This window comes from Myxine glutinosa, chromosome 5 (assembly GCF_964187855.1).
Source record: "Myxine glutinosa chromosome 5, kmMyxGlut1.1, whole genome shotgun sequence".
Taxonomy (NCBI): domain Eukaryota; kingdom Metazoa; phylum Chordata; class Myxini; order Myxiniformes; family Myxinidae; genus Myxine; species Myxine glutinosa.
Genome location: NC_136265.1, coordinates 180,238,010 through 180,251,487, shown reverse-complemented (window position 1 = coordinate 180,251,487; position 13,478 = coordinate 180,238,010). Strand labels below are relative to the sequence as shown.

The following is a 13,478-nucleotide window of genomic DNA, read 5'->3' as shown; positions in this document are numbered from 1 at the left end:
GGCTCGTAGTCGCAGGGAATCTTGGCTCGTAGTCGCAGGGAATCTTGGCTCGTAGTCGCAGGGAATCTTGGCTCGTAGTCGCAGGGAATCTTGGCTCGTAGTCGCAGGGAATCTTGGCTCGTAGTCGCAGGGCATCTTGGCTCGTAGTCGCAGGGAATCTTGGCTCGTAGTCGCAGGGAATCTTGGCTCGTAGTCGCAGGGAATCTTGGCTCGTAGTCGCAGGGAATGTTGGCTCGTAGTCGCAGGGAATCTTGGCTCGTAATCGCAGGGAATTTTGGCTCGTAATCCCAGGGAATTTTGGCTCGTAATCACAGGGAATCTTGCCTTGTAATCACAGGGAATCTTGGCTTGTAATCACAGGGAATCTTGGCTTGTAATCACAGGGAATCTTCGCTTGTAATCACAGGGAATCTTGCCTTGTAATCACAGGGAATCTTGCCTTGTAATCACAGGGAATCTTGCCTTGTAATCACAGGGAATCTTGCCTTGTAATCACAGGGAATCTTGGCTTGTATTCACAGGGAATCTTGGCTTGTATTCACAGGGAATCTTGGCTTGCAATCACAGGGAATCTTGGCTTGTAATCACAGGGAATCTTGTCTTGTAATCACAGGAAATCTTGGCTTGTAATCACAGGGAATCTTGACTTGTAATCACAGGGAATCTTGGCTCGTAATCACAGGGAATCTTGGCTCGTAATCACAGGGAATCTTGGCTCGTAATCACAGGGAATCTTGGCTCGTAATCACAGGGAATCTTGGCTCGTAATCACAGGGAATCTTGGCTCGTAATCACAGGGAATCTTGGCTCGTAATCACAGGGAATCTTGGCTCGTAATCACAGGGAATCTTGGCTCGTAATCGCAGGGAACCTTGGCTCGTAATCACAGGGAATCTTGGCTCGTAATCACAGGGAATCTTGGCTCGTAATCACAGGGAATCTGGGCTCGTAATCACAGGGAATCTGGGCTCGTAATCACAGGGAATCTGGGCTTGTAATCACAGGGAATCTGGGCTTGTAATCACAGGGAATCTGGGCTTGTAATCACAGGGAATCTTGGCTTGTAATCACAGGGAATCTTGCCTTGTAATCACAGGGAATCTTGGCACGAGGTTCCCCATACCACGTCCACCTTCTCAACGTCTTCAGAAATGATCAGAGAAGAACGGGACCGCACGGATCTCGATGTTCCAAGCGATGAATATCCATAACAATGGTGGCAATTCACCATCGGGTTCCATTGCAGATACAACTTAAACGTGCATAAGCAGGTTCACTTAAACGTGTACAACGTGTATATGTGAACACTGCTCAAATGGAACGAACCACTTGGCGTAATGATGTTCAAGTGAGAGAGGTAGTTATTCATCATCAAACCTACCTAGTTATATCAAGGTTAAGGTAATATCTGGGTCTGGAATGACCAACCGGTCAGAATCGGAACGAAGTGCACAATGAAACTGCATCTTTGGAGATTATGTGTTGATGATAACTGAGAACAGATGATAAGAAGGCAGTGGAGGAAATCAAAAGCTATTGGAGAAGGAAGGAAGGAAGGAGTTGTGAAATTAAAATAAATAAATAAAACTTCAACAGCAGGCCATGACAAGAAGCATTCTCTGTGCCGCGGCCTATTTGTTGAAAAAGGTAAACTTGTGCAGGTTGGCTAAGCACAGTGAGACGAAATGAGATGTATCGTAAGAAAAAAGTGATTTGAGTGGAAATTGCTTGTGCATCTTACTGGAGTTGAGTCGAGAAATGGCACCGAGGAGTTGAAGTCTGGAGCCGCTGCTGGAAACTCCAAGTTCTTGCAGATCTAAATCACTGAGGGTGAGGAACGCTTCCAAGTCCACCTGGAATGGATGGTGAGAGATGGGGCAACTTGAAAACTTCATCACACCTGTAGGATGACATGATCATGAAATCATAGATTGGGGAACGACGGTACGAATTCAATCTGCTGAACTTCTCGAGCGCATGTCCTAGGAAGGTGCGGGACTCGTTATGAATTACAACACGACAGCATTTCACCCCATGATACAGGTGGGCCCAGGCTCCACTGGCATGCAAATACAAGTCGGCCCAGGCTCCACTGGCATGAAAATGGAGCTACACTAGCCGAAATCGATGAATATGTCACAAGCGGAAATGACGATAGAGAGAGGGAACATAACGTGCTTGTAGAAATGAGCCGCACCGGAAGTGCTCCAAGAAAACCTTGTGTTTTAACCTGGATTTAACACCTGTTGCAATGCCCGATGCTACAAACAAATTCAAATCCTCTAACGATTGGGTGATCTGTTAGTGTGTGAAATTCAATGTTGCGGATATGACTGATGGCGATAAAACCTGGACATTGTTTGTGCCATTCAGAACAAAAAAATGGAGATTGTACAAGTGAGGGTTTTTTTTTTTCTATACAAGGAATCACAACAACAAATGGCAGCAGGTTCACCAACAAACTACCTGGGTGAGGTGGACGAGGACTACAAGGCCCGAGAGGAACAGAAGAGGAAAGAATCAGCGAGGGTAGAAGAGATGTGGACGTCCATAAGTGAGTTGGTGATGGGCGGCACATTCGAAGAGACATGGACGTACATAAGTGAGTTAGTGATGGGCGGCACATTCGAAGGGATGTGGATTCTATAAGTGAATTAGTGATGGGCGGCACATTCGAAGGGATGTGGATTCTATAAGTGAATTAGTGATGGGCGGCACATTCGAAGGGATGTGGATTCTATAAGTGAATTAGTGATGGGCGGCACATTCGAAGGGATGTGGATTCTATAAGTGAATTAGTGATGGGTGGCACATTTGAAGGGATGTGGATTCTATAAGTGAATTAGTGATGGGCGGCACATTCGAAGGGATGTGGATTCTATAAGTGAATTAGTGATGGGCGGCACATTCGAAGGGATGTGGATTCCATAAGTGAGTTACTGATGGGCGACACATTCGAAGGGATGTGGATTCTATAAGTGAATTAGTGATGGGCGGCACATTCGAAAAGATGTGGATTCTATAAGTGAATTGGTGATGGGCGGCACATTCGAAGGGATGTGGATTCTATAAGTGAATTAATGATGGGCGGCACATTCAAAGGGATGTGGATTCTATTAGTGAATTAGTGATGGGCGGCACATTCGAAGGGATGTGGATTCTATAAGTGAATTAGTGATGGGCGGCACATTCGAAGGGATGTGGATTCTATAAGTGAATTAGTGATGGGCAGCACATTCGAAGGGATGTGGATTCTATAAGTGAATTAGTGATGGGCAGCACATTCGAAGGGATGTGGATTCTATAAGTGAATTAGTGATGGGTGGCACATTCGAAGGGATGTGGATTCTATAAGTGAATTAGTGATGGGTGGCACATTCGAAGGGATGTGGATTCCATAAGTGAGTTAGTGATGGGCAGCACATTCGAAGGGATGTGGATTCCATAAGTGAATTAGTGATGGGTGGCACATTCGAAGGGATGTGGATTCCTTAAGTGAGTTGGATATGGGCGGCACATTCGAAAGACTGAATTGAGGATAAAGAGACAATGGACGCAGGAACACTATTTCACAATCGGGAGAATAAGGGGACGAATTAATACAGGTGGGCAACCAACATGAACTTTGAAAAGGTGAGCAGGTGATGGTTTCTTGAGGAGCACGTGCAACCTGGGTTGGCTTGATGAGTGGCAGAGGTAGGAGAGGGGGCAGCAGGAGGAAGGCCACAGGCAAACTGGTACAAGATGGAGAGGCACCAACGTGCCATCGGATGGACACATTGGTGGATGGCCGATTGGGCGTGCATGCGAAACACCAGGGTGATGATTTATAGCTGGGTCGGGATTCGAACCCAGGCTCGACAACTCTGAGGTGAGCATGGTCCTGAATACCAAAGGAAGATAACTTGTAGATCAAGGCTGGATGGTCAAAATGTCAAAGGCCTGAGAGACATCCAGAGAAGATGGTCCTCAGCTCGTACTTGTGCTTCAGGACTTCATGGTAATCCATCCAAGGTGGAACAGCCAGGTCTGAATCCAAACTGGTTCAGGGTAATCCATCCAAGATGGAATAGTCAGGTCTGAATCCAAACTGGTTCATGGTAATCCATCCAAGATGGAATAGTCAGGTCTGAATTCAAACTGGTTCATGGTAATCCAGCCAAGGTGGAATAGCCAGGTCTGAATCCAAACTACTTCAGGGTAATCCATCCAAGGTGAAATAGCCAGGTCTGAATCCAAACTGGTTCATGGTAATCCATCCAAGGTGGAATAGCCAGGTCTGAATTCAAACTGGTTCATGGTAATCCATCCAAGGTGAAATAGCCAGGTCTGAATCCAAACTGGTTCAGGGTAATCCATCCAAGGTGGAATAGCCAGGTCTGAATCCAAACTGGTTCATGGTAATCCATCCAAGGTGGAATAGCCGGGTCTGAATCCAAACTACTTCAGGGTAATCCATCCAAGGTGAAATAGCCAGGTCTGAATCCAAACTATTTCAGGGTAATCCATCCAAGGTGGAATAGCCGGGTCTGAATCCAAACTACTTCAGGGTAATCCATCTAAGGTGAAATAGCCAGGTCTGAATCCAAACTGGTTCAGGGTAATCCATCCAAGGTGGAATAGCCAGGTCTGAATCCAAACTGGTTCATGATAATCCATCCAAGGTGGAATAGCCGGGTCTGAATCCAAACTACTTCAGGATAATCCATCCAAGGTGAAATAGCCGGGTCTGAATCCAAACTATTTCAGGGTAATCCATCCAAGGTGGAATAGCCGGGTCTGAATCCAAACTATTTCAGGGTAATCCATCTAAGGTGGAATAGCCGGGTCTGAATCCAAACTATTTCAGGGTAATCCATCCAAGGTGGAATAGCCGGGTCTGAATCCAAACTATTTCAGGGTAATCCATCAAAGGTGGAATAGCCGGGTCTGAATCCAAACTATTTCAGGGTAATCCATCCATGGTGGAATAGCCGGGTCTGAATCCAAACTGGTTCAGGGTAATCCATCCAAGGTGGAATAGCCGGGTCTGAATCCAAACTGGTTCAGGGTAATCCATCCAAGGTGGAATAGCCGGGTCTGAATCCAAACTGGTTCAGGGTAATCCATCCAAGGTGGAATAGCCAGGTCTGAATCCAAACTGGTTCAGGGTAATCCATCCAAGGTGGAATAGCCGGGTCTGAATCCAAACTATTTCAGGGTAATCCATCCATGGTGGAATAGCCGGGTCTGAATCCAAACTGGTTCAGGGTAATCCATCCAAGGTGGAATAGCCAGGTCTGAATCCATTTAAAGTCTCATTTAAACACACTCACAGAAACCTCCTGTCAACACACTCACACAAACCACTTGCAAACACACTCACCAAAACCTCCTGCACACATGCTCAGACACACCTTCTGTAAACACACTCACACAAACCTCATTTAAACACACACACAAACTTCATTTAAGCACACTCAAACAAACCTCCTGTAAACACACTCAGACAAACCTTCCATAAACAATCACACAAACCTCCTGTAAACACACTCACACAAACCTCCTGTTAACACACTCAAACAAACCTCCTGTAAACACACTCACACAAACCTCGTGTAAACACACTCACACAAACCTCGTGTAAACACACTCACACAAACCTCCTGTAAACACTCACACAAACCTCGTGTAAACACACTCACACAAACCTCCTGTAAACACACACACAAACATCGTGTAAACACACTCAAACAAACCTCCTGTAAACACACTCATACAAACCTCCTGTAAACACACTCACACAAACCTCATTTAAACACACTCACACAAACCACATTTAAACACACTCACACAAACCTCATTTAAGCACACTCACACAAACCTCCTGTAAACACACTAACACAAACCTCCTGTAAACACACTCACACAAACCACATTTAAACACACTCACACAAACCTCATTTAAGCACACTCACACAAACCTCCTGTAAACACACTCACCCAAACCTCCTATAAACACACTCACACAAACCTCCTGTAAACACACTCACCCAAACCTCCTGTAAACACACACAAACCTCCTGTAAACACACTCACCCAAACCTCCTGTAAACACACTCACACAAACCTCCTGTAAACACACTCACCCAAACCTCCTGTAAACACACTCACACAAAGCTCCTGTAAACACACTCACACAAACCACATTTAAACACACTCACACAAACTTCATTTAAGCACACTCATACAAACCTCCTGTAAACACACTTACACAAACCTCGTGTAAACACACTCACACAAACCACATTTAAACACACTCACACAAACTTCATTTAAGCACACTCATACAAACCTCCTGTACACACACTCACACAAACCTCATTTAAACACACTCACACAAACCTCCTGTAAACACACTCACACAAAGCTCCTGTGAACACGCTCACACAAACCTCATTTAAACACACTCACACAAACCACATTTAAACACACTCACACAAACCACATTTAAACACACTCACACAAACCACATTTAAACACACTCACACAAAGCTCCTGTGAACACACTCACACAAAGCTCCTGTGAACACACTCACACAAACCTCATTTAAACACACTCACACAAACCTCATCTCAACACACTCACACAAACCTCATTTAAACTCACACAAACCTCATTTAAGCACACTCAAAAAACCTCTTGTACACACACTCACCCAAGCCTCATTTAAACACACTCACAAAAACCTCCTGTAAACACACTCACCCAAACCTCCTGTAAACAAACTCACAAAAACCTCCTGTAAACAAACTCACAAAAATCTCCTGCAAAAACACTCACCCAAACCTTCTAAAAACAATCACACAAACCCCCTGTAAACACACACAAACCTCATTTAAGCACACTCAAAAACCTCTTGTAAACACACTCACCCAAACCTCATTTAAACACACTCACCCAAACCTCATTTAAACACACTCAAACAAACCTCCTATAAACACACTCATACAAACCTAATTTAAACACACTCAAAACACCTCCTGTAAACACACTCAAACAAACCTCATTTAAACAAACTCAAACAAACCTCTTGAAAACACACTCCCCAAAACATCCTGTAAACAAACTCACACAAGTCTCATTTAAACACACTCACAGAAACCTCCTGTCAACACACTCACACAAACCACTTGCAAACACACTCACCAAAACCTCCTGCAAACATGCTCAGACAAACCTCCTGTAAACAAACTCACAAAAACCTCCTGTAAACACACTCACACAAAACTCATTTAAACACACTCAAACAAACCTCCTATAAACACACACACAAACCTCGTGTAAACACACTCACACAAACCTCCTGTAAACACACTCACACAAACCTCCTGTAAACACACTCACACAAACCTCGTGTAAACACACTCACACAAACCTCCTGTAAACACACTCACACAAAGCTCCTGTAAACACACTCACACAAAGCTCCTGTAAACACACTCAAACAAACTTCCTGTAAACACACTCACACAAACCTCGTGTAAACACACTCACACAAACCTCGTGTAAACACACTCACACAAACCTCCTGTAAACACACTCACACAAAGCTCCTGCAAACACACTCACACAAACCTCGTGTAAACACACTCACACAAACCTCGTGTAAACACACTCACACAAACCTCGTGTAAACACACTCACACAAACCTCCTGTAAACACACTCACACAAACCTCGTGTAAACACACTCACACAAACCTCCTGTAAACACACTCACACAAAGCTCCTGCAAACACACTCACACAAACCTCGTGTAAACACACTCACACAAACCTCGTGTAAACACACTCACACAAACCTCGTGTAAACACACTCACACAAACCTCCTGTAAACACACTCACACAAACCTCGTGTAAACACACTCACACAAACCTCGTGTAAACACACTCACACAAACCTCGTGTAAACACACTCACACAAACCTCGTGTAAACACACTCACACAAACCTCCTGTAAACACACTCACACAAACCTCGTGTAAACACACTCACACAAACCTCCTGTAAACACACTCACACAAAGCTCCTGTAAACACACTCACACAAAGCTCCTGTAAACACACTCAAACAAACTTCCTGTAAACACACTCACCCAAACCACCTGTAAACACACTCACACAAACCTCCTGTAAACACACTCACACAAACCTCCGGTAAACACACTCACACAAACCTCCTGTAAACACACTCACACAAACCTCCTGTAAACACACTCACAGAAACCTCCTGTAAACACACTCACACAAACCACCTGTAAACACACTCAAACAAACCTATAAACACACTCACACAAACCTCGTGTAAACACACTCACACAAACCTCGTGTAAACACACTCACACAAACCTCGTGTAAACACACTCACACAAACCTCCTGTAAACACACTCGCACAAACCTCCGATAAACACACTCACACAAACCTCCTGTAAACACACTCACACAAACGTCATTTAAACACACTCACACAAACCTCGTGTAAACACACTCACACAAACCTCCTGTAAACACCCTCACACAAACCTCATTTAAACACACTCACACAAACCTCGTGTAAACACACTCACACAAACCTCGTGTAAACACACTCACACAAAGCTCGCGTAAACACACTCACACAAACCTCCTGTAAACACACTCAAACAAACCTGTAAACACACTCACACAAACCTCGTGTAAACACACTCACACAAACCTCCTGTAAACACACTCAAACAAACCTCCTGTAAACGCACTCACACAAACCTCATTTAAACACACTCACACAAACCTCGTGTAAACACACTCACACAAACCTCGTGTAAACACACTCACACAAAGCTCGCGTAAACACACTCACACAAACCTCCTGTAAACACACTCAAACAAACCTGTAAACACACTCACACAAACCTCGTGTAAACACACTCACACAAACCTCCTGTAAACACACTCACACAAACCACCTGTAAACACACTCACACAAACCACCTGTAAACACACTCAAACAAACCTATAAACACACTCACACAAACCTCGTGTAAACACACTCACACAAACCTCGTGTAAACACACTCACACAAACCACCTGCAAACACACTCACACAAACCACCTGTAAACACACTCAAACAAACCAAAAACACACTCGCACAAACCTCGTGTAAACACACTCACACAAACCTCGTGTAAACACACTCAAACAAACCTCCTGTACACACACTCACGCAAACCACCTGTAAACACACTCACACAAACCTCCTGTAAACACACTCACACAAACCTCCTGTAAACACACTCACACAAACCTCCTGTAAACACACTCACACAAGCCTCCTGTAAACACACTCACACAAACCTCGTGTAAACACACTCACACGAATCTCGTGTAAACACACTCACACGAATCTCGTGTAAACACACTCACACGAACCTCCTGTAAACACACTCACACAAATCTCCTGTAAACACACTCACACAAATCTCCTGTAAACACACACAAACCTGTAAACACACTCACACAAACCTCCTGTAAACACACTCACACAAACCTCCTGTAAACACACTCGCACAAATCTCCTGTAAACACACTCCCACAAACCTCCTGTAAACACACTCACACAAACCTCCTGAAAACACACTCACACAAACCTCATTTAAACACACTCACACAAACCTCGTGTAAACACACTCACACAAACCTCGTGTAAACACACTCACACAAACCTCGTGTAAACACACTCACACAAACCTCGTGTAAACACACTCACACAAACCTCCTGTAAACACACTCACACAAACCTCGTGTAAACACACTCACACAAACCTCGTGTAAACACACTCACACAAACCTCGTGTAAACACACTCACACAAACCTCGTGTAAACACACTCACACAAACCTCGTGTAAAAACACTCACACAAACCTCGTGTAAACACACTCACACAAACCTCGTGTAAAAACACACACACAAACCTCCTGTAAACACACTCACACAAACCTCCTGTAAACACTCACACAAACCTCCTGTAAACACACTCACACAAACCTCCTGTAAACACACTCACACAAACCTCCTGTAAACACTCACACAAACCTCCTGTAAACACACTCACACAAACCTCCTGTAAACACACTCACACAAACCTCCTGTTAACACTCACACAAACCTCCTGTAAACACACTCACACAAACCTCCTGTAAACACACTCACACAAACCTCCTGTAAACACACTCACACAAACCTCCTGTAAACACACTCACACAAACCTCCTGTAAACACACTCACACAAACCTCCTGTAAACACACTCACCCAAACCTCATTTAAACACACTCACCCAAACCTCATTTAAACACACTCAAACAAACCTCCTATAAACACACTCATACAAACCTAATTTAAACACACTCAAAACACCTCCTGTAAACACACTCAAACAAACCTCATTTAAACAAACTCAAACAAACCTCTTGAAAACACACTCCCCAAAACATCCTGTAAACAAACTCACACAAGTCTCATTTAAACACACTCACAGAAACCTCCTGTCAACACACTCACACAAACCACTTGCAAACACACTCACCAAAACCTCCTGCAAACATGCTCAGACAAACCTCCTGTAAACAAACTCACACAAAACTCATTTAAACACACTCAAACAAACCTCCTATAAACACACACACAAACCTCGTGTAAACACACTCACACAAACCTCCTGTAAACACACTCACACAAAGCTCCTGCAAACACACTCACAAAAACCTCCTGTAAACACACTCACACAAAACTCATTTAAACACACTCAAACAAACCTCCTATAAACACACACACAAACCTCGTGTAAACACACTCACACAAACCTCCTGTAAACACACTCACACAAAGCTCCTGCAAACACACTCACAAAAAGCTCCTGTAAACACACTCAAACAAACTTCCTGTAAACACACTCACCCAAACCACCTGTAAACACACTCACACAAACCTCCTGTAAACACACTCACACAAACCTCGTGTAAACACTCACACAAACCTCCTGTAAACACACTCACACAAACCTCGTGTAAACACACTCACACAAACCTCCTGTAAACACACTCACACAAAGCTCCTGTAAACACACTCACACAAAGCTCCTGTAAACACACTCAAACAAACTTCCTGTAAACACACTCACCCAAACCACCTGTAAACACACTCACACAAACCTCCTGTAAACACACTCACACAAACCTCCGGTAAACACACTCACACAAACCTCCTGTAAACACACTCACACAAACCTCCTGTAAACACACTCACAGAAACCTCCTGTAAACACACTCACAGAAACCTCCTGTAAACACACTCACACAAACCACCTGTAAACACACTCAAACAAACCTATAAACACACTCACACAAACCTCGTGTAAACACACTCACACAAACCTCGTGTAAACACACTCACACAAACCTCGTGTAAACACACTCACACAAACCTCCTGTAAACACACTCGCACAAACCTCCGATAAACACACTCACACAAACCTCCTGTAAACACACTCACACAAACGTCATTTAAACACACTCACACAAACCTCGTGTAAACACACTCACACAAACCTCCTGTAAACACACTCACACAAACCTCATTTAAACACACTCACACAAACCTCGTGTAAACACACTCACACAAACCTCGTGTAAACACACTCACACAAAGCTCGCGTAAACACACTCACACAAACCTCCTGTAAACACACTCAAACAAACCTGTAAACACACTCACACAAACCTCGTGTAAACACACTCACACAAACCTCCTGTAAACACACTCAAACAAACCTCCTGTAAACACACTCACACAAACCTCATTTAAACACACTCACACAAACCTCGTGTAAACACACTCACACAAACCTCGTGTAAACACACTCACACAAACCTCGTGTAAACACACTCACACAAAGCTCGCGTAAACACACTCACACAAACCTCCTGTAAACACACTCACACAAACCTCCTGTAAACACACTCACACAAACCTCCTGTAAACACACTCACACAAACCTCCTGTAAACACACTCACACAAGCCTCCTGTAAACACACTCACACGAATCTCGTGTAAACACACTCACACGAATCTCGTGTAAACACACTCACACGAATCTCGTGTAAACACACTCACACAAACCTCCTGTAAACACACTCACACAAATCTCCTGTAAACACACTCACACAAATCTCCTGTAAACACACACAAACCTGTAAACACACTCACACAAACCTCCTGTAAACACACTCACACAAACCTCCTGTAAACACACTCGCACAAATCTCCTGTAAACACACTCCCACAAACCTCCTGTAAACACACTCACACAAACCTCCTGAAAACACACTCACACAAACCTCATTTAAACACACTCACACAAACCTCGTGTAAACACACTCACACAAACCTCGTGTAAACACACTCACACAAACCTCGTGTAAACACACTCACACAAACCTCCTGTAAACACACTCACACAAACCTCGTGTAAACACACTCACACAAACCTCGTGTAAACACACTCACACAAACCTCGTGTGAACACACTCACACAAACCTCGTGTAAACACACTCACACAAACCTCGTGTAAACACACTCACACAAACCTCGTGTAAACACACTCACACAAACCTCCTGTAAACACACTCACACAAACCTCCTGTAAACACTCACACAAACCTCCTGTAAACACACTCACACAAACCTCCTGTAAACACACTCACACAAACCTCCTGTAAACACTCACACAAACCTCCTGTAAACACACTCACACAAACCTCCTGTAAACACACTCACACAAACCTCCTGTTAACACACTCACCCAAACCTCCTGTAAACACACTCATACAAACCTCCTGTAAACACACTCACACAAACCTCCTGTAAACACACTCACACAAACCTCCTGTAAACACACTCACACAAACCTCCTGTAAACACACTCACACAAACCTCCTGTAAACACACTCACACAAACCTCGTGCTCCTCAAATATTGGCCGGTAGGTCTGCAGTGAGAGTTGCTGCAGCAAGGTGGAAAGCTCACCTGTGAAACACAAAACACACCTTCAGTGATGTTAATTTTCTTCCGATGGTTATTTCGTGAAAGGATTATGTGAAGTTGGGTGAACGATGGTATCAGGTGAAGGGTGAATTATGGTGGTGGGGGAGGGCCTAGCAGTGGTGGCAGTTTTCGTGGGGAGACTGAGTGGTGGTAGGGAAGAGATGAGTGGTGGTCGAGGAGGGGACGAGATGAGGTGAGTGGTGGTCGAGGAGGGGAAGAGACAGGGTGATTGGTGGGGAAGAGATAAGGTGAGTGGTGGGGAAGCGATAAGGTGGGGAAGTGATGAGGTGAGCAGTGGTAGGGGTGGGGAGATGAGGTGAGTGGTGGTGGGGGGAGGGGGAGTAAGAGATGA

The 13,478-nt window shown here is 44.2% G+C and overlaps 1 protein-coding gene across 4 annotated transcripts in view; it reads right to left on the bottom strand.

Annotated features, from left to right (window-relative positions):
* The window catches only part of ANKS6 (ankyrin repeat and sterile alpha motif domain containing 6), a 33,637-nt gene that overhangs the window by 3,335 nt on the left and 16,824 nt on the right, over window positions 1–13,478 (bottom strand). For 3 of the 4 annotated variants that reach the window (XM_078779181.1, XM_078779182.1, XM_078779183.1), the window contains exons 7-8: window positions 13,041–13,108; window positions 1,742–1,853 (exon numbers count right to left, since the gene is read on the bottom strand). In XM_078779181.1, coding sequence (XP_078635307.1) covers window positions 1,742–1,853; window positions 13,041–13,108 — 180 coding nt within the window. Of the gene's footprint in view, window positions 1–1,741; window positions 1,901–13,040; window positions 13,109–13,478 lie in introns of all 4 variants that reach the window. The other variant, XR_013623638.1, reaches the window with a different exon arrangement.